We start from the raw sequence: 22,885 nt of genomic DNA, 5'->3' as shown, positions 1-22,885 counted from the left end.
TCGTGTGCCTCTTCACCCGATTCCTGTGATTGGAGAACCGTTTGAGCGGGTGATTATTGACTGTGTGGGTCCATTACCAAAAACCCGAACAGGTAACCAGTTTCTGCTTACCATTATGTGCAGCGCCACTCGGTACCCGGAGGCTATTCCTCTCCGGACAATTACAGCTAAGACAATTATTAAGAGTCTGATTAAGTTCTTTTCCACCTTTGGTCTTCCCAGAGTGATCCAGACGGATCAAGGAACTAATTTCATGTCCAAACTGTTTTCTTCTGCATTAAAAACATTGTCCATATCGCACCAGGTCTCCAGCCCTTACCACCCAGAGAGTCAAGGGGCTCTGGAACGCTGGCACCAGATGCTCAAGGCCATGCTGAAGAAGTATTGTATGGAGACAGGTGCTGATTGGGATGAGGGGGTGCCCTTTGTTTTGTTTGCTGTTAGGGAAACAGTGCAGGAATCGTTGGGGTTCAGCCCGGCTGACCTTGTGTTCGGACACACACCTAGGGGTCCGTTAAAAGTGTTAAAGGAGCGTGTTCTATCTGATGCGCCTAGTAGTACCCCTAAGAATGTGTTACACTTTGTAAGTCAGATGCGGGAGAGGCTGCATGTTGCCTGCATGCTAGCTCAGGAGTCTCTCTCTTCCTCTCAGTCACGTATGAAAAAACAGTATGATAAACAAGCAAAAGACCGTGCGTTTTTGCCCGGGGATCAAGTACTGGTTTTGTTACCAATCCCAGGTTCATCACTGTCTGCCAGTTTTTCTGGACCGTATGTTGTGGAGCGCAAAGTCAGTGATACTAATTACATTATCAAAACACCAGATCGCAGGCGCTCTTCTCGTTTGTGTCATGTCAACATGCTTAAAGCCTATCATGTGCGTAACACTTCCGACAACCCCTCTAGTGTTCCGGTTCAGTTTGCGGGATCCAGCATGGCGTTGGTGGTTCCTGTGCCTATTGTGGACCTAGAGGAGAACAATAATGATGGTTTGGAATTGCGTCACTCATTACAACAGTGTAAACGTCTTAGTAATTCAGAGATGTTACAAAACTTACCTTCATTAATGGAACATTTGGATGACAGTCAAAAAGATGATCTTGTGTCTCTAATACATTCTTTTCTTACTGTGTTCCAAGATGTACCTAAGAGCACGTCTGTTTTGGCGCACGACGTGGATGTAGGCAGTACATCTCCTATTCGCCAACATCCCTATCGGGTAAACACAAAAAAACGTGAGTTAATGAAAGGTGAGGTTGACTACCTGTTAAAACATGACATGGCAATACGTAGTCACAGTGCTTGGAGCTCCCCGTGTATTTTGGTTCCGAAACCAGACGGCACGTCCCGTTTATGCACGGACTACCGTCGAGTAAATGCAGTAACTGTGCCAGATTCCTATCCGCTGCCTAGGATAGAAGACTGTATTGACCGGATTGGTTCGGCTGTTTTTGTAAGTAAACTCGATTTGCTTAAAGGTTATTGGCAGGTGCCCCTAACCCCACGGGCTTCTGACATTTCGGCTTTTGTGACCCCCGATAACTTTGTACAGTATACAGTTATGCCATTTGGAATGTGCAATGCTCCTGCTACATTTCAGCGTTTAGTTAACATTGTGTTTGATGACGTTCCCAACTGTACAGCTTACCTTGATGATGTAGTAATATACTCACCCACATGGGCTGAACATCTCTCCACGTTGAGGTTGGTGTTCCAGCGTTTGGAAAACGCTTCGTTAACACTTAACTTGGCTAAATGTGAATTTGGTAAAGCTACTGTAACATATCTGGGGAAACAGGTGGGTCGTGGGCAAGTGCGTCCCATTGCTAGCAAAGTGGACGCTATTGTTAGCTATCCTGCTCCTAAAACACGCCATCAGTTACGTCGATTTCTTGGAATGGTGGGTTACTATCGGACTTTTTGTAAAAACTTTTCAACTGTAGTAGCACCCCTAACTACCTTGCTCAGTCCTAAAGTACCTTTTAAATGGTCCGCAGAGTGCAGCTCTGCTTTCGAGTCAGCAAAAGCACTGCTTTGTAGCGCTCCTGTGCTAACAGCTCCTAACTTTGATAAACCTTTCAAGCTGGAGGTAGACGCCAGTATGGTGGGGGCTGGGGCGGTCCTTTTACAGGAAGATGAGGAAGGAGTAGATCGGCCAATTAGTTTTTTTTCCAGGAAGTTCAATCCGTGCCAGTCACGGTACTCTACCATTGAACAAGAAACGCTTGCTTTATTGTTGGCCTTACAGTTCTTTGAGGTATATGTCGGTTCTAGTGTTGTGCCTGTAAGAGTATTCACAGATCATAATCCTCTTACATTCCTCAAAAGAATGTACAATCAGAACCGCCGCCTTATGCGGTGGGCTCTGATCCTACAGGGATACAATGTTTGTATCACTCATGTTAAAGGAACTTCCAACGTAGTTGCAGACGCGTTGTCCCGTGTTTACCAGGACTAATTGTGTGCAAAAGGTGGTTTGCACACCTTTTTGGGGGGGCGTGTTACGTCCCCAGAGTTCTGGGTTCGTTTTATAGTCATTTTGTTCTGGTATTGCTTGTGGTTTGTGTGTTTGTGTTTTTCTACCAGGTAAGATGGCTTCTGTGACTGTTCCGGCAGCTGATTGGTGGCTCATCGGCTGATTGGGACTTGGAACTCCGCCCACTCATCAGTGGCTGCAGCTGGCTGGGCTCTTTAAAAAGCTCAGTTTTGGATCAGTTCTCTCTCTCTGTTCCTGCTTTTGGTTTGGTTTGTACCCTGTGTGTGTTTGGTTTTCTGACATTTTTGCTTGAAATATTTGAGAATAGTTCAATTGTTTTTGTGTGTTAGTAAACCTAACTTGTGTTTCATCTTTTTTGGAACTTGTAGTAGCAGGACGGAGCACTTGTTTGTTTGTGAATTTTTATAATTTGTATTAATAATTTTTTTTCTCTGTTGTTTATAGGGAGTTGGGGAGTAGATTTAGAGCTACCCCGGGGTATACATACATCACCCATAGGTATACTTCTTTGTCTAGAAACACCAGCTAGACCTGGGCGGACCACCAGCTGTAATTTTGTTTAGGGCGCCTTGATCGTGTGCCAGATAGAAATTGTAATTTTATTTATTTTATTTTATTTTGGGGGATTAGTATAGGTTAGGGGTGGGGTCCTTTTTGTTTATTTCTTTGTTTTGGTTCGTCCAGCCCTCCCCTTTTCCCAGGAAATTCTTATTGTTTATCATTGTTAATTATTTACAATATTACCGTGGTTAAATAAAAGCTTTGTTTTTATACGGTATTTGGTGTTTGTGTCCTTTTCTCGCGCCGCGACTCCATACCTCCTTTGCTGGTATCGGTGGGCCTGAGCAGTGGGTTGTCAGGCTCCCCTCCTTTTGGGGGAGCTAGAATGTAACAAATGTATTCATTTCAATTACCCTTCTTATTTAAAAGAGTATTTTGTTCCAATTACTTCAAATGATCAATTGGGGCACTCTGTTCAGCTTTACTTTTCTGTCCCCTGTCCCAGAGCTAAGAAATCAGTTGGCAAAAGAGCTGTTATGTTTAAAGCTACTTTAGACTGGAATAACTTACAGTACCTTCTGATATTAGATCCATCACTTCATTTGGGATGTTTAAGCATACCCTGTCTTCTTACCTTGTGATTGCTCTTGTAATGTATGATGCTGACACATTGTGTATATGCTATACTTAAATTAATTGTATTATTTTGTGACCCACGTACATACAATATCAAATGTATTTCTGCCAGTTTGACCATCTGGTGGTTGTATGGTTGTATGTATATATGTATGTATGTGTGTATGTATATGTGTATATATATATATGTGTGTGTGTGTGTATATATATATGTGTGTGTATATATATATGTGTGTGTGTGTATATATATATATATATATATATATATATATATATATATATATATATATATATATATATATATATATATATGTTATTCTGTGTGTGTTTGTTTGTTGTTTGTCTGAATATTGACATGTATAATTGTATTTTTGTTTATTTGATTATTGTTTTTTTGTGATGTATTTTAGGACCCCCTTGAAAACGAGATGGTGCATCTCAAGGGGTTTATCCTAATAAATAAATTTGAATAACTCAGCGCCCGCCTTCTCACCTCCACCCGCCGCCGCGATCATATCACCCCTGTCCTCTACAACCTCCCCTGGCTCCCAGTCAAAAACAGGATCAACTCAACTCAAAATAGTCCACCTCACATACAAAGCACTTAAAGCCTTACTTTCCATTTAGACTAAAGTATCCTAGCTTGAAAGAAAGAACTTGATATCTTGATGTTTTGAGACAAGACTCATTAGAGCCTAGCCAAATCCAACCTTGGAAAAGATGTGTGTCAGTGTGTGTGTTAGTGTTCTTGCCTACAGGTTAAGGAACCACTGGCATTATTGGAGATTGACTGAGTTGTTGTTCAGGACATGCTGGCACCCAGCAACCCAAATCTGCGACCTGGAAGGTCACGACGTGTCTGACTTCAGGGTCCGAGTGTCTGATGCATAATCTATGGAGATATGCTTCAGTCTGTATATGTGTGGAAATTATCTATTTCTTAGCCAATGAAAATCATTCAACCTGTAAGCAATGACGTAGCTTAGACCTTGGAAATGGTATAACTGCTGTGATCTGTGTAACTGTAAGTGGGGCGGCCTACGAACTCCTGTGTGAGACTTGAAGCTGACTTCTGCTGATGAAGCTGCAAACATTACACAACGAATTGTTCTACAAGTCTATCGCACCACTAACTGTGAAAAGCATTGCTATTAATTTGCAATTTATAAAATAATTGACATATATATTATCACATAAGCCTCATGGGAATATTCTATAAATGATGCAATTAAGTAAGAACATATAAAAGCATATGCAAATTGATACAACCCTTAGTCTATATATAAAATAAAATAAAATAATATCAAATATAATCTAATATTAATAAAAAAATATTAAATATGAATTAATATGAATGAATGAAATGAAAAATAATAAGGCGCCCTGTACAGCTATGATCAGCTGTTCGGCCGAGCATTCAATGTTGTTACGCTGCGAGCTGATGGTTCGTTGCTGCCGCGCTCTATCACTCGCACACCATAAAGAGCAAATTGTTTTTTAATGTTTCAATTTCGTGATTTAAATGACATAATTTGGAAGCGGATAATTTCTTCACAAACAGCTCATTATGACTCAATGTTAGAATGCTGCACCTACACTCGATAGTGTGAATAAGATCAGCGTAACGCAGACCACTGCATTGACAGCGTAAAACATATGATCTACGGCCAGAGCTCAGCGGAAGACAGAGAATGCCGGTCCAGCGCTGATTAAAGAATTAAATTCAAAAATAAAAGACAGTTTGACATCTTTTTTCTCGCATCTGTGAATTTATTTTTTAATCATTTGCTCTGAGATGAAGCGAATATATTTGTGCGGGAATTTCTCGTAGCCTACTATAGAAGCTAAAATTGCAGGACTGGTTTAAATTATGCGCAATCCCCACATTCGCACCGAAATTCAATATATATATAGATAGATAGATATAATATAATGTCTAATAATATATTTAATATATAATAATATAACATAAAATATAATAATAATAATAATAATACCGCATTAACGGCATCAGCCAAACTCTCCCACTCATATTTTTTCCTTTTGTTATTAATTCTGGAGGACAAAGTTCCAAATAAAATATTTTTTCTCATTTCTACTTCTGATAGTAGCTCCTCCAATTCACTTCTGTAAAGTTTCATTTCTTGCCGCTTGCTTTAGCCATTTTCTTACTGCTTTCTTTTGCCAAAGTGGACTCATTACCATATTTAGATACCAATTTTACGTTAATTGGGATGTACAAAGAGAATATGCGTGGGATCCTTCGTACGCAGAGATTCATACATCTGGGTTTTTTGTGCATACGCACATTTACAGCTTTGTCCGTATGCAATGTTTTAGTATGAATTCAACGCAAGTCTTTGTTCATGAGGCCCCTGGTCTTTATAAACCCAGGACGTCAATCTCAACCCTCCCCCTCATTCTTTTTTTCTTCTTTTTTTCTTTAAAAACAACAAAAACAAAACAAAACACTGTTAGCATGTCAAAATTCAATTTAATAAATTCTTAATTTGAAAGCAAGCTGTTTTTTTACATTTATTTTTTTACATATTGTGTACGACAACATTTCGTCCCATCTGTCACGGGTGTGCAGGGATTCATAGATGTCAGGAGTTCTGCTACTTCCTCTTGATTATAGACGCCAGTAACCGAGGTTGTGCGATCTCCACCGTTCTTGTACTGTCGGGAGAGCAGACCAGAGCACTGGGCTTCAACCGTAGAGGTTTTTCTTTTAATCTCAATAGTGCAAGAATGGTTGGGTGGAATCTCTATCTCCATACTCACTGAGTGCAGGACCTTATCAAGATTGGATGTTGTTTCAGAATTCAAGTGACCATAGTCATATTTCCCAGAAACTTTTCCACCTATTTCTACTGAACCAAACTTAACAGAGGCCGATGCCTCCACCGCTCCTCCAACCGTATGCGTACGGCTCTTTAGGAAAGCTCTTGATATGTCGCTGCCTTGATCAAACTTCACCACATGTTTGGCTGGCTTGCAGTTCTTGTTTTCAGCTGTGAACCATTTTATCACTTCTATCTTGTCTGCCTTTACCTTTTTTTTGTCTTCACAATTATCAATTTGAAAATCCTGACCTTTTATGTCATAGTTTACAGTGAGAACTTTAGAACTTTTTATTAAACTGCCTATGGTCATCAAACTGATACCATTGTTATCTTTAGTAATGTAGTGACCTTCAAAAATGATTATTGGGTGAAATGGAATCTGGCCACTCTTTACATCTGCCCACTTTTTCCACTCTAAAATTTCAAAGTTGTCTTTATTCACTAGAAATGTACGTTCCTCCTCATTAGTACTTTGGTTCATTTCTGAACTTTTAAGTGCTTTTACCGTAACATTATCATATATCCTAATTTGAAGAATGTAATAATCATCGTTGTTATGAGTAACTTGAACTGCATCTTCAGGTGGATCTTTTGATACAACCAACTCCAAGTAATGGTTGAAAACGCGAGGTTCCTCCTCTTTCTCAGCTGATCCACGGTTGAAAAGTTGACGAGGATGACGGTGATGAGGATGGTTAGAAGAGTCTGCAAGACAAATCCAACAGAAATACACTAACCAAAGACTCATGACTTATGTTATTTACAATATTTTTAAATAAGTAAATCTTCACACATGGATTATAGTTTAGTTTAGGAGTTCTGCATAATGTATAACACAAGAACTGAAGGTGAACACACCAGTGATGTTAGAAAGATCCTCTGAGTTCCCCCCATCACACAGTGTGCAGATCTGTAGCAGAGCAAAGATGAAGACCACGCTGAAACCCATCATCAGCTTCAGCTCAGGATCTGTGGAATATCACCAAACATCACAAGAAGAGGAGACTGGTGGACATTACATTGATATTAATTCTTTCTCTTTCTTTTTTTTTTTTTAATTTACCAGCCACAGCCAGCATTTTTGAGTTTCACGGCCCCCATATTTTGTTCTATGAATATCTGAACATGCAATATATCAAAAGAAGGAAGAGAGCACTTTAGTGTGGCAAGTGGTTTGTGGTTTCTCACCCTAAACTATGACATAAAATTCAGGATTTAGGTAAAGGTCAGGACAAAACATTGGGTTATTTGTTTAACCCAACCGTTGGGTTACACATATTGGGTCAATATGTTGGGTTATTTTCCAAAATTATTGGGTCATTTTTAAAATCATTGGGTAATTTCTAGAAATAACCCGACTGTTGGGTTAAATAACCTACGGTTTCCGCAGCGACAGTTCAAATTTTAACAGTCCAGTGACAGACAGTCAACACAGAAGCTGCTGCTGCATCCTGATTATGAATGGTAAGTCATATCGTTTTTATATAACATTAACCCTTATGTGCTGTTGGGGATGTTTTCATCCACTATGGGGTATTTTTGAGTCTTAATTTGGCCATAACTTTCTCTGTGTTTCAGCAAATGGAATGATTTTTGGTGACAAATCTTATTTTGACACATATTTTTACATACAATCAAGAATTTAGATGGACCATGGATGTGACGTTTTCAATCATAACTCCATGAAACATGCATAAATTGTGAAAAATCGAATCTTTATTTACAGCAGATTCTCAGGATTAGAAAGAGCCAACATAATCCATTGTGTTCGTTGATCACATGATATTGCTCATGGCGGAACAATAAAAAAAAAAAGTCCATTAGGGAGTGTCAAGGACTGAACAAAAAAGCTATCTTGGTTATATTTATATATATATATATATATATATATATATATATATATATATATATATATATATATAGTCTTTTATCAGCAGTTTGAAACGTGTTCTATCAAACAATACTAATTTTTTGACTCTTGCTATAGTTTTGGAGTTATGAGTCTTTACTTTTATGTGTGTCACTCAGAAAGAAAAAAAAATGCTTTCAGGGCTTAAGGGGTTAATTATCTAATTAGGAAAAGTTAACTAGTTAGAAATACAGATAAGAACTTGAAGCAAGATAAAGAGATCAAGTAGACAGGAGAATAAACAAGTAGTCAAAAAAATATTCAAATCAGCAACGGTGGAAATACAGAATATACGGTGATGTTTGACGTTTAAGAAAATCCAGCTGAAGTCCTAAAAGTTCATCTAATAAACCCTGAGAGTGTGGGCAGAGCAGATATATCAGGGCAGACTTCAGTACTCTCACTGAGATCATGAAACAAACAATCGCAAACTGAGGTTTTGTTGCTTTTCTATCATTCATGTTATACATTAAATGTTATTAATGGTGAATAAATCTATGAACAATGTACTTACGTGTCTACTGTATCAGAGAAGTAATCAGTCAGACGCCAGCAGCCTGAGAACAGCAACCACTTCTTAACAACTCACAAGCACAAGTTTGTGTCTCGATGTCCTCTGGATATCTCTGAGAGTTGGAGGATGTCTGTGCTGTGCAAAACTTTGTTGGGATGTTTTATAGAGCTAGATCTAATACGGGAACCACAACTATTCAGGGGTGTGTTTACCGAAAGTATCGTGAGCCAAATATGGTTTGTATGACGTGGACTCAAAAAATCTGTATCTTGAGCCAAACGTTATGTTGTTGAACGGGAAACACATCCGTCTGAGTGAGTTTCCTGTAAAATCAGTAACTCACTGCGGTAAACTGCGGTAAACTAAAAACACTCCACAAAAAATGAATGATCTGTTTTTATAAGGGATGTCCCATAAAGTCTACAAAACTCATATTAAACCATTTTACTGCAGCTTTTTGAAAAAAAAAAAAAGGTCACATTATTCTAATTGAGAGGCCCATAAAGACCTCATTTCTAATAAGTAGAAAAAAATAAATGGCCAGCTCTTATAAGGGATGTCCCATACAGCATACACACCTCATCTGAAACAAATTTACTGCAGCATTTTGCAGATATATGCCATTTATCGACCTAGGCCTAAAAAGTCCTTATTTTCTAATAAGTAGAAAAAACTTCTGGTCAGATTTATTTGGCGATGCCCCATACAGTATTGTAACGGACAAAACATTACTTTTTGTAATTCTGTACTTTTTGTATTTTTGTTCTTTAATAAATTCAATAGCTTTTTTAAAGGTACTGCTGGAGATAAATGTCTCTAGCAATGTGGAAGAGACTTTGACTGTAGTGTACGATGCTACTGCAGTAGCCACTAGAGGGCCACTAGAAGCACTGCTCCAGATATTGCGCCCACAGATGCGCCAGCTCCGAACACCTGAACGATGTTGCTGCCCTCACAGGTGCGCAGATGGCACTGGGGACGGGGGGGACATGACCCCCCCAGATTTTTAGTGACCCGATCCGTCCCCCGCCCTCACTATCACTACGAAAGGCGACAAAAATCGGTAAAACAGAGGATTAACCAGTGTTTTCGCTATGTACATTAGCCGCGGGTCGGGGCAGACGCGGGCTGACACACAATAATAATCTACACCGGTCACCATTACTTTGTACGGTCCACGTTCTCACTACACGCTGTTCTGTTGTCAATAAACACACGATGTCACCGATGTTTACACTCTCTCTCTCTCTCTGTGTGTGTGCTACGACCCCTGAGTGACGCCGGGGTCCTATGAGGAGCTGGTAGCTGCCTCAATCGTGCCTGTAGGAGCGGTAACGGGTAACCGGTAACCATAGTGATCATATACAATCTATGACTGAGCTGAGTCAGTGATTTTCTGAACTGAAATCGACTATAAATGCTACATAAAGGAAAATGAAGAGACAAAAAACAATCACCTCGTTTTTTCAAAAACCAAACAATGTAAGTATCCATAATGGCAAGAAGGCTTTTGCACTTAGCAAACACAGTAAAATGTGGAGATCATAATTATGCATTTAGGTGTTATTGTACAGAGCAACGGAGGATATAGATTCTTAAATTATGGGCTATGAAAAACATTTCTTAATATGTCATACATCATTTGAAAGATATTTCTAATCTATAAATTGCAACAAACTTGTAATTAACACTTAAATTTAAAATTTTGAGTTATTCTTGGACATTTGAAGTAGTTTAAGCCATTCATTCTCAGGAATATGTGTTGTATTTCACATTGTTGTGAAATTCTATAGAGGTATAGAGGGTTAACTGAAATTATAAGATTTTAAATGTTGTCCTCCTGGCCTGCAGGCAATTTCTAATGACAGTAAGGCAGGTCCTAGTCAGACAAGTGAGGATCTGCAGGAGGGCAGCCACAGTGGAAAAAGACAGCATGAGGAAGGAGAGAGAGTAGAATTACAGACAGAAGAAGCAGGGACAGAACAACAAGGAGGGACAGGAGGCAACATAGAGGGAGAGGATGTTGACATGATAATGACATATACAAAGCCAAATCAATCTGACCCTAAAGTTTTGCAAAAACAAGTGATGAAAGACCGGACACTGACATTCCAAAAATCATGGTATGAGAAGTATCCTTGGCTGCATGTTAGTATGGGTACAGATGGTGTTCTGTGTTTTCATTGCTCTAAGTACTTCAAGACAGGAAAACCAGCACAAGCCAAGAGTATAGACCCAGCTTTTGTCAGTACTGGATTTAAAAACTGGAAAAAAGCACTTGAAAAATTTTCCATGCATGAGAAATCAGAGGGTCACAACATTGCTGTTACAACTGCTGCCTATGAAAACAGGCCAGTTACTGCACAGTTGAGCAGTGGAGTCAGTACACAGCAGGCAGAAAACAGAGCTAGCCTGTTAAAAATAATAGGGGGTGAGATGTTTCTGGCGAGGCAGGGATTGGCCTTTAGGGGGCATGAACATCATCAAGGTAACCTAAGGGGGTGGTGTGGCGCAATGGATAAGACACTTGCCTTTGGTGTGAGAGACCCGGGTTCGAATCCACTGTGAGACACCAATGTGTCCCTGAGCAAAACACTTAACCCCTAGTTGCTCCAGAGGCGTGCGACCTCTGACATATATATATAGCAATTGTAAGTCGCTTTGGATAAAAGCGTCAGCTAAATGAATAAATGTAAAATGTAAATGATCAATCATTCACTAGGTGGTTATCTGCAAAGAGGGAGGTGCACACATCTTGGGATTGTCAAAATGAGCGTATAAATTTGATGAGTTCATCAATTATCAGGACAATTGCAGATGAGATCCGGTCCCTTCCAGTGTTGCAGTATTCGATAATTATGGATGGGACAAGGGATATCTCTGGTGTTGAGCAGGAGGCGCTGTGCCTACGTTATGTTGACACTGATTTGCTGGTGCACGAATACTTTATGGGTCATTCTACAGAAACGTCCACATTTGGTATGGCAAGATCTCTTAAAATTGATTTCTTTTTCTAACATTTAAACTTAGACCACATTATTAGATTACCCTTTGACTTTATGAGAACACATAAATTACAGCTTAATGATTTTTTATTTTTTGTGTGCATGTATTTAAAGACCGCATACACCATTTTTTTGTCACTTGTGTTACCTTACTTTAGCGATATTAAAGGTGTTTATGAAATATTTATTTTTATTTTTTCAGCACATGCAGTCAAAGGTACAGAAAATTAATTATAATCTAACTAATACGGTGATTATGTTTTATTTATTTTAATCAGGTTTGTTAAAAGTTTGACTGAATGATGTTAGTTCAATTGCACAACCATGTATTTGCTATAACAATGAAAATATTTGAAAAAAAGGTTTTAAACAAGCAATGATACAATCCTTTAAAGCTTTACTCTTAAATGCAGCAGAATTCAATGAATTTAAAATGATCATTATGCCACATATGACAGATTTTATTTAATGTGAAAGAAAAAAACACTGTAACACCAGTGACATAACAAATCACCAGTGACATACATAACATATACAAATGACTCATTTCATAAGAAGTGAAATCAGAGTTAGAAAAATATCATAGACAACATTCTAAATTAACATTTTAACTTCATTAGAAAACAACTAAAATGTACAACAAAGTACATTACCTAGTAAGTACAATACCATGACATAAAAAATAGTCACAATTGGACAAATGCAGTTTAGACAATGACTAAGAGGGGAAAACTTTGAACTGTCCCCATTTTCCATTTCATGGTGCCTTTTTGCTTTTTTTTTACTTGCCCAGCTGCCCCATAACGAACTCCCAGAACCGCTGATCAATCTGAACTGAACGCTTATTTAGTGCCATGGGCTCTGGAATCAGGCATATGATCTGGTCATCACCGTACCAGTTAACATCATCTCTGGGGCTTGGCCAGAAAAACTTGTTCACTCCGTTGCGGTGCATGCATTTGACTTGCACATTGTTTTCCTCCACCTGCAGGATGATGCCAGGGTAGGGATCATCATCATATCCCACGACACACCACTGCCCAGTGTGATGCTGTTCTATGACATTGGGTCTAAAATCTTTGCCTGTTTGGTTGATTGCATCCATAGCTACAAGAGTGACCTCCTCTAGGCTGTGGCATGGACACTCAAACACCCCCTCAGCAGCCCCACAGAAACAGCTTATGTCCCTGTATTTGAGAATGCCAGGAGAAACGCTAAGGACCTCATGCATTTTCATGGTGCTTTTAATGGTGAATAGGGGCACTTGCTTTAAACCTTCATCCTTCTTCTCAACTTCTTTCTCACTCACATAGTAGAGTTTCACCTTGCTTGTGTCATTCAGCAGCTGGAAAAAGCTCTGTGCATCAGGAATATCTTTACCTTGACGAACTAATGCGTCAGCTGTTCTCTTCAGTGCAGCCCCCACTCCATCTGGTGAACCCTTCCCGTGACTTGCCTCAAAGAAGTTCCATGTCACAGTCGAGAAACCCCTCTGGTGTGGCTCCGTGGATATAATGTAAAAGTTTAAGCGGTTTTTGTATTGGGTGGCAGGGCCATCACTAAAAAAATGAAGGTTTTGGACATCAGTGTGGTCCTTTTTCAGGAAATTAAGAATAGGATCCAAATGAGCCCATATAGCTGGTGGGTCATGCCTTCTACTGGAGGAGATGGTGCAGAAGGGCAAGGGGGCCTGGTTTGCCAGATAAAGCACTCCAGTGTGGAGGGTCGCCTGCTGATGTGACCCCCCAAAGTGGACTGACTGGATTTCATTGGAGTATTTACAAGAATAGTTCTCGCTGAAATCAATGTGGATAAGGCAGTCTTTGGCAGTAAGGCTCTCTCTGAGATTCCTGTACTGGCTGTACTGCCAGCGAATATTAAAAATGTGTCTCCTGAATTTAAAGAGTCGGTCCTGGAATTGTGCCACAAGCTCGTCCTCCTGTATTGGGGTATCTTTTTTGACCGTGATTGTACTCACTCTTGTCTCTCCACTTTGCAGTGAGATGTTCACCTTCTCCTGGCACCATTGGCTCAGAGTCACCACCCTACTTGAAGACCTGTTTAAGGGATAGGTTGACAATTTGCAGTCCAAACAATCACCATACGCACATGTCTTGGAGCTACTGCAGACAGTGCTGTCGGACATTTCCTCTAAGTTTCTGGAGTCTGAAATGCCAAGCTTGTATAATTTGTCAGCCATGAACTGCAAGTTTTCATGTGTCTTACATTGGCATGTCTCTCTCATTTGGTGGAACCACCCAAAATGGTCTCTGACGGCAGAAGAAAGCATAAGAAATTTGTTGGTGCTCAGATACATATTTCTTGTGGAGGTTGAGCAAGGAATCAGACAGTAGCCTCCTCTGTCTCTTAATCTTCTTGAGAGTAAGTGTGTTCTTCCTCCCTGTAGTCAGTCTGCTGACGTCATCCCTGAGAAAAAATTGTCTGACAGATTTTACAGTCTCCTTCCGTATGCCAGTTTCTTGAACTTGCTTTGTTTTTCTGATGATTCGAGAATCACAACCGATGACCTTCTTGCAATATGTCTTGCATTTATATTTTTTGATCACCTTCTCTGATACCAGCTGTGCAAGACTTTGTTTTGACTTTGTGTCTCTAAAACTTTTGTATTTGTGTTTCAGTGCTCCCAAAACAGCAAAGTGATATTTCAGGGTTTTTCTGACATGGGTGTTGACTCGCTGACCTTGAAGAACTGTTTGTGTTTTAACTTCTGGGCTGTCAAGATTTGCACGCTGCAGTCGTATGTTACGTTTCTTCACCTTTTCATATCTTCTTTTCCAACCGATGATCTCGTCTTTCAGTTTCTCTATTTCCCGTTGTTTCCTTTGTGCATCTCTCCTACGTTGTCTCCTCCCTTGTTGTAGTTGTCTGTAAAGCAAAATATTTTCTTGAAAAAAAGTTCTCACTCATTTAACCCTAGCTTGAGTGTGTGTGTGTGAGAGATAGAGAGAGTGAGAGTGTGTGTGTGTGTGAGTGAGAGAGAGAGTGTGTGTGTGTGTGTGTGTGTGTGTGAGAGAGTGTGTATGTGTGTGAGAGTGAGAGAGAGAGAGTGAGTGTGTGTGTGTGTGTGTGTGAGTGTGAGAGAGAGAGAGAGTGTGTGTGTGTGTGAGTGAGAGAGAGTATGAGTGTGTGTGAGAGTGTGTGAGAGAGAGAGTTTGTGAGTGAGTGAGTGTGAGTGTGTATGTGGAGGTACTGTATGCTATGCACTTTTATAACTGTTTCACCATTTATTTCTGTATTTGTAACAGTTCAGTTTGTACCTTGAAACGTTGGGTGATCTATCTGGTGATGATGGGGGGGTCAATGCTCCTGCTCTGACTCTTTGCCTGCATCTTTGCTGACGGACCCTCCATGCCTTTCGCTCATATCTCTTCTCCCTTTCACTCAAATCACTTATTCTCTTTCTTTTTTGTGTGTCAATGTCACGGACATAGCTCTGTTTCCTTTTCTGCAAATACTCTGCTCTGCGTTCAGGATCAGCATCCCTACGCTTTCTGTATAGTCGCTGTTTCTCAGCTGTGCTCAGTTTAGCCATACCCTCAATTTAGAAATACCTGACCAAAAGAAGGATTAACAATGACAAAGAAAAGTTAGAATCACAATTTTAGTGCTATTTTATGCAAAATAACTAAATGAATAGCTTTGAACAAAGTTTATCTATAAAAGGGAGTCACTGGTGTTACTGATCTTCACTGGTGTTACCCATAAGGAAGGTGACACCAGTGACAGTTTTCATGAAAACTGCATTTTACAAAATGGCTGCTGCAAGGTATCAAACCCATAGACAGTAAAAGAAATGGACACAGCGACCCCATTGGAACTCAATTGAGACAAGTGAAGCCCATTTTTAGCGATTTCTTAGCACTTCCTTTCCTGACGCGCAGACTCAAACCGAGCAAAGCGTTACACGGACCACGTGAGCAACCCGTCTGTCTTCTAGTAGCTGTGCCGAGAGAAATCTGAATCATTCCCTTCCGAATCTTGCAGAGACAGAGAGTGTGAGTAGGAGCTGTCCATGAGCTAGGAGCAGGAGCAACTTTTGCTATGTATTCTGATTAATTATATTGTCATTTTGCCTCGACGTCCCCCCGATTGCCAGCGAGCTTCTCCTCCTGTCCATACGGTAATCTCTCTAATGTGCGACAAAGAGTCGCTTGGTTATGACGCAATCGTTAGCCTACTTTTACAAAAACTGCTTCTACGGGGCCATAACATAAGCTACAAGGTAATGGAGCATTTTATACATTGTCGTGTTTCTTTAGAAAATAAAAAATGGACAAATGGAGTCTTCAAACGCTTCAGATGTAAAGTTATTCGCTGTCAAAGTGACGCCAAAATGAATGGAAGTCAATGGGATTGCTAACGCAAGTGAAGTTCTGCTCAAGATGGCGGCACCCGGCCGACTTCAACTTCCGGTCGACTTCCTTCCCGCTTGATCAAACCACATGTTGTCAATCATGGTATACTCACTAAATTAAGTAGTTTAATCCATTTGTATTCTAGTTTTTTACAATGCCCAAACAATAAAAGAGGTCATACCAGTGACTTCAACTAAAAGCTTCATATGAAATCATGAGATAAATGAGAAAATTTCTGATAATTGAAAAGAGACAGTGGACTTACCATGTTCTTCTCTTCATAGATCTCCAGGAAATTGGAAGAAGGAAGTCGAGGGATGTCATCAGTGTGATTGTTATTTCAAAATAAGAGCTTTTTTGTTAAACGGAAACACCAGTGACACACCTCCAGGGGACCACTACTTTCATTATATATTTTATAATATTTATTTAGCATTTTGTTTTTTAATGTAATTTACATCATATATTTGATAGTTATGGACACATTGTTGTATTTTAAATGGAAGAAAACACTGTTTTTGACCTCAAAATAAAGCATTTCTCCTCTGTACATGACTGTGGGGACGGGCACTTCTGTGGTGCTTGGAATTCTAATTAATAAAAATCAAATATTGCCACATTGATGGCTCAAGAAGGTGTAATTGTTCAAATAGCATATTTTTTCATTTTAAAATATAAAAAGATTGTAAACCTAAAGTGTTTTTCAAGTGTAATATTTCTGTAAAGGCTAGGGACAGAAAAATGGACATTTCCGTAGAATGACCCTTATAGGGTTGTATGAAACAACTTCTACAACAGGTGAAAACCTTGCCAGAATCATTTTGGACGTTCTGTTGAGACTGAATTTGCCAATATCTGGCCTCAGAGGTCAAGCATATGATGGGGCTTCAAATATATCTGGAAAGTACTCAGGTGCCCAGGCTGTTATTCAGCGAGCACAGCCACTAGCGCCATATATACATTGTGGAGCACACTGTGTTAATTTAATTACACAACAGGCTTGCTCAGCCTCCAGTGTCGTGCGAAATGCACTTGACTGGATACATTAACTTGGCACATTTTTTGGGCAGTCTGGTAAGCTGAAAGACAAGTTTAAAGCCATTGTTGCAGCTGAAGGGGAAGGGCCAGCCCTGTCCATCAGGCCTTTATGTCCCACTAGGTGGACTGTACGCTCACCTGCTATCCGTGCTGTTCTCAGCCAATATGGGATGGTACTAAATGCACTGGATGAGATGGCTGCAAGTAATTCTGGATCTGCAAGCCGGGCAGAGGGCTTACGTGTTCGACTGCAACAGGGTAATGTTGTACTGGGACTTCTGCTTGCTTTAGATGTGATCAGTGAACTAGAGGTTCTAAATGCATCTCTCCAGAAAAACACTCAGACAGTGGAGGGCATGCTCTCTGCAGTCTCTCTTGTCCAAGAAAGCTTGAAATCCAAAAGAAACACTGAACACTTTGAGGCAGTCTTTAAGGAGGCAGGAGACATTTGTGACAATCTGTCTCTAGAGACCATTGTTCCACCACGCACACATAGGCCCCCTAAGAGATATTCTGGGCAGGCTCCTGCGTACACACCTGGATCAGCTGTGGATTTTTACAGAGTAGAGTTCTACCATGTCCTTGACACAGTAGATGCACAAACTACTGAGAAGTTCCTGCAACCAGGCATTCAAACTTTAAAAGAACTGGAAAACTCACTCCTGACTCCCATTACAAATAATGCAGCAGTTTGGAAATTATATCCTGAACTGAACGAGGAAGACTTGAAAGTCCAATTAGCCATGTTTAAAAACAAGTACAAGGTCAGCACAACTGCAGATGCTGTGCATGTTTTGAGAGAAATGCCCCCTGAAGTCAGGGGCCTATTTGATCAGGTAGAGACATTAGTAAGATTGTTGATGGTGGTGCCCATATCATCTGCTGAGGCAGAGCGCAGTTTTAGTGGGTTACGCAGGTTGAAAACTTGGTTGCGATCAACCATGACTCAAAAAAGACTCAATGGCATTGCTGTGTGCCATATTCACCAAGAGAGGCTTGACAGACTGGACAGACAAGAAATTGCCCAGCAGTATGTTCAGGGTAATGAAAGGAGGAGAGATGTTTTTGGGTCCTTCATTGAGTAAATTTGTTTGGCTGCAATAGACTGAATTTCTCATACTCCGCATACTTACTTATTTTTATTTATGTAAATATGTTATTTTATTTTATTATTATTTTTTGCACATAGGTTCTTTGCTTTTTTGTTCATAATGATAGACTTTGTATGCTGACATAAGCAAATGTTTAAATAAAACATACTTTGCTGAAGACATGAAGTTTTGGTGGGTGATTGGCATATAGTCAAATAACAGTCTGATCATGCATTGCTAGTGGTGATCAGGTAGGCCTTTGGCTTTGTTTACCTTTGTTCATTGTTGTTTATCCATGATTTCATGATTTCAAATAAGAATCCCCCAATGGCTTTTTAATGCAAATCATTAGCCCAAATTACGCAAAGTAACTACTTGAACACTAGTTAAAGCCCAAATTACACAAAATAACGAATTGAGTTTAAATCATTTGCTGACAGCTTGGTCCCCCCCCCCCAGTTAAAAAATCCTATCTGCGCCCCTGCACGTAGCAGCTAATGCTGTTCATTTTGTTTAAATTATTTACTCCCTTTTTTCTCATTGGGCTACAAAATATTATCTATGCCAGGGCGAGTCAAATGGCGGCACCCAGATATTTTTTATCTGGCCCTCCAACTGGTTTTTGATGTTTAAAACCCCTCGCAATCTGATATCAAAGTCCCCGCAAAGGTTTAGCGCGTTCAGCGGTGAGTTTAACAACGCACGTGATCATTCAGCGGTGAGTTTAACAATGCAGCGGTGAATTTAACAACACTCAACTGCAGGTAAACGGCATTCAGAGGTGAGTTTGCCCAAATCAACCCTCAACTGCAGGCAAAACGACATTAAAAGGTGAGTTTAACAACGCTCTAAGACGCTTGCAAGTAATTGCAGTTTTAGCGTTTTCTTGGTAGGACACTGCTTTAAGAAGCTGGATAACGTATTTTTATCGGAGGTTTGATTAAAAACTGTTGAGTCAGGACAATAAGTTGTGTTTAGAAACTTTAGATTTGTAAGGTGGCCATTTCTTATGACGATAAATGATAGAAGAAATTATAAAAATATAGATTTCTGCACATTTGGTGCAGAAAGCTATTTTATAATTTCTTCTATCATTTATCGAGAAGATGTGTATTTATTCACATCATATGTATTTTTATGTATAATGTTATTATTTCGGTCTTATTGCCAGGGAAGCTGGATTGCTTTGCTGTTTATTGATATTTTTAAAATTATATTTTATCAGTAGGAAATCGCGCTGAAGAAGTCTCGTTCCGAACACATCGCGATATTTGGCATCAGTTCACGTGTGTCAGATGTTGGTAAGTAAATACCTAAATACGCTGTCCTAATAATGTGTGATATAATGTATTTTCTGTTTGTCGATATTAATCTGCCATTATATCTGCCATCTCCACGGAGACTTTGTGTTTCATTGCTTTCTAATTCAAAACAGGGTGATTAAACACTGCCTGTCACGTGACGTGCAATAGGCCTAGATATTCATATCAGATTAAAAATACTACAATTAGTTCCAAAGTTGTATTTGTAGTAGAAGCACAGTAAAAACAACACTTACCATGCTTTTACCACAGTAACATTAGTTTTACTGTGATAAGTGTAGTAAAAAGACAGTAATCACAAAACTTGCCATGCTTTTACCACACTATTTGTAGTTTTAATGTGGTACTTATTGTAAATGCACAGTAACCACGACACTTACCATGCTTTTACCACAGTAACCATAGTTTTACTGTGATTGGTTTAGTAAAGGTCAGTTATCACAAAACTTACCATGCTTTTACCTCAGTATTGATTGATAGTTTTAAAGTGATATTTGTTGTAAATGCATATTAACCACAACACTTGCCATGCTTGTAAGGCTTTATAATGTAACATCCAATATTTGTAAGGTATATCAGTACTTTTTCCTTTAAATAATCCTATATATTATACATAATGCTATTTTCTTTTCTCTTTTTCCAGCTGAAAAGACCAAAAGGGCCTTTCGGACTCAGTCAGCCCATTATTGTTGGAGGAGAAGTAAACGGAGGAGACGGACAGCTGCAAAGGCAAATATTCACAATGGTATGTATGTGTTGGTTTTAACCCTAAATCAAACATTTGTTGTTTCTTAAAACTTTTCTCACAAAACCCATAGCCCAATCAGTACAAACATAGACTGAAAGTCTTAATAATTCACAGGATTTAACAAGTTGTCAAATTCGTATGATACTCGTACATATGTGTATACTCGTACACAATCCTGCAGCTTTTACTCCTAGTGCTGTCATTGGCTACTGCCTCAATTCCTATACATATTTATCGCGATATTTGTAAATCAGTTGCGCCCCTTCTTGGAAAGTAGTCGGATGTCACACACACGTTCCTTCTGGAGTGCCTTATCCATCCCTGGCAGTCCTCTGGACTCGTGTCCTCACATCCGGCACGCATGGCTTCCAAAAGAGACCTTTGGTCATGTGGGTGGTGACCAAACACTTTCCACCTCCACCCATACAGAAAAAAAATAATTTGAAATATATTTTACAGTAAAGTGTAAAAAATATATGTGGCATATATTCCAAATACATTGAAATATATTTGCATTGTTGGTCACTTATATTTATCATTTGAAATATATTATGAAATATAACAAAAATATATGATGTTACAGTAAGTGTGAAATATATTTACATATATTTACATATATTTAACTAAAATATATTTACTGTATTAGGCCAATTTCGAATATTTGCATATATTCCAAAAATATATTTCAAATATATTATTTTGTGTATGGGAGCCTTTCAGCTGAAACTGCAATCAGCAGTGTTTGAAAGGCACAAGGCTGAACTCTATTCTGTTTTGAATGTGTGGTTCACAGTTTTGACAGCAGTGTGTTAGCATTTGAACAAAGTGCTGTAAATCCACAGTGTTGTGCAGGTTGTGGTTAAAGTCATGTGATAAGTGTGTAGAGTTTTGAAAACTGTGTTCAAGCAATGAAAAACGAACTAGAGTTTGGTCCACATGAACTGCTGCTGTGCAGACTGGAGTTAGAGTTTTGCACATGTGACTCCAGTTGCGCCCACTGTCGTTTAGCAATCGAAAAAAACTGTATTTTATGTCAGGTCTGCCCTTATACAACACACAGTATACTGTATTGATCATAGATTGTGTTTTGCACTGCAGTGTCTTTTGAAGCCTCTCTACATGTTTGTTGGGTTTAGGTCTTTTGCTGCAGAAATTCAATAAACAAAGACCCGTCTCAGAATGTACGGTTAACCTTTTGCAAATAAAGTCTTTATTGCAGCAATTCTGTCTCTGTCTTTGTTTTTGTAATGAAAAAATGAAGACAGAGACAGGATTGCTGCAATAAAGACTTTATTTGCAAAAGGACATTACTGCAAGATAACAAAAATGTGCAATATAGCTGCAATATAGCAATATTTACAGTATTATGTGAAAATACAAAATATACGAACAGAAAAAGCACCAGAAGAATAAAAAAGAAAAAAAAGAGTCATCTTCTAATTATCTATTTGCATAATTCAATCAGCTGTTTCTCAGTAAGAATAGACTAAAATACAGGTGATATATTTGTGTTTCAGTTCACTATATAAGCAGCGGTTTACCTTGACTTTACTGTAAGGTTAGGTTCAGAACATGGTGTTATCTGTTCATACAGTGTTAAAGCATTGGTAAATTTGGCAGTAAAAATCCATTGTTTTGTTCTTGTTTGAGCTTGTGTGTAAAAGAAGTTCAAGCATTTTAAATTTGTGTTAATTGTATGCATTTTGTGTTAAAGCAACAAGAATTGTGTTAATAGTATAGCTTACACAGACGGATGTAGTGCTAACTGTGTTAAGAGTTTTGGAAAATCTGTCATAGCAATCGTAAAAACTGTAAGTAAACATGTCATTTATTCTGTTATGATTAATGCCTCATATGTATAGGCTTATAATAGGGTATTAAGTATAATTGTAACTTTGTATAAGAAACCTTATTGTTAAGAAAAACACTGTAAAGAGTTTTTATAAGAAACCCTTGAATCTGGTTCATTAGAAAAGACACTGAGACTTGTTTTTATAAACACGTTTATTAAGAAATTGTCATTAAGAAAGACACTGAAACTGTTATTTTAAAGTTCTTTATTACGAATATGGTTTATTAAGAAAAGACACCACAACTGTTGTTTGTAAAAACATTTATTGAGAAAGTGGTTTATAAAGAAGAGACACTGCAGTTGGTGATGTATAAAGGTCATTTATTGAGAAAATGGTTTATATAGAAAAATATACCACACTGAATGTTGTAAGCATTTATTTATTACAGCAGAGTAGAGAGGAATTGAACATGTATTAGAAAGAGCTTTGCTAAAGAAAGGAGAGAAATGCAGTCATTACCGTCTATGTGTTGCGGACGAGATCCAGGAGATCCAGCGATGAAGAAAAGGTCCAGAAGGAGGAGGACGAAGAGGCGAAGAGCTTTATAAG

At 38.9% G+C, this 22,885-nt stretch overlaps 1 protein-coding gene and 1 long non-coding RNA gene across 3 annotated transcripts in view; one reads left to right on the top strand and one right to left on the bottom strand.

Annotated features, from left to right (window-relative positions):
* Positions 1-2,502: 2,502 nt before the first annotated feature.
* Positions 2,503-3,275, top strand: LOC311304328. Its single transcript, XR_014629908.1, has 2 exons — positions 2,503-2,745; positions 2,942-3,275. It is a non-coding gene; the product is annotated as an uncharacterized lncRNA (long non-coding RNA).
* A 2,836-nt stretch (positions 3,276-6,111) lies between these two features.
* Positions 6,112-22,885, bottom strand: part of LOC311304264 (natterin-3-like) — a 45,111-nt gene continuing 28,337 nt past the window's right edge. Inside the window, exons 1-3 of one of the 2 annotated variants that reach the window (XM_084431192.1) lie at positions 8,904-9,060; positions 7,339-7,449; positions 6,112-7,185 (exon numbers count right to left, since the gene is read on the bottom strand). In XM_084431192.1, coding sequence (XP_084287318.1) covers positions 6,170-7,185; positions 7,339-7,432 — 1,110 coding nt within the window. In that variant the 5' untranslated portion in view covers positions 7,433-7,449; positions 8,904-9,060 and the 3' untranslated portion in view covers positions 6,112-6,169. Of the gene's footprint in view, positions 7,186-7,338; positions 7,450-8,903; positions 9,061-22,885 lie in introns of those variants that run through there. The other variant, XM_084431193.1, reaches the window with a different exon arrangement.

Source organism: Rutilus rutilus, assembly GCF_951802725.1.
Source record: "Rutilus rutilus genome assembly, chromosome: 14".
In the NCBI taxonomy this organism is placed as follows: Eukaryota; Metazoa; Chordata; class Actinopteri; order Cypriniformes; family Leuciscidae; genus Rutilus; species Rutilus rutilus.
The sequence above is the reverse complement of the archived record's forward strand: the minus strand, read 5'-3'. Positions and strand labels throughout refer to the sequence as shown.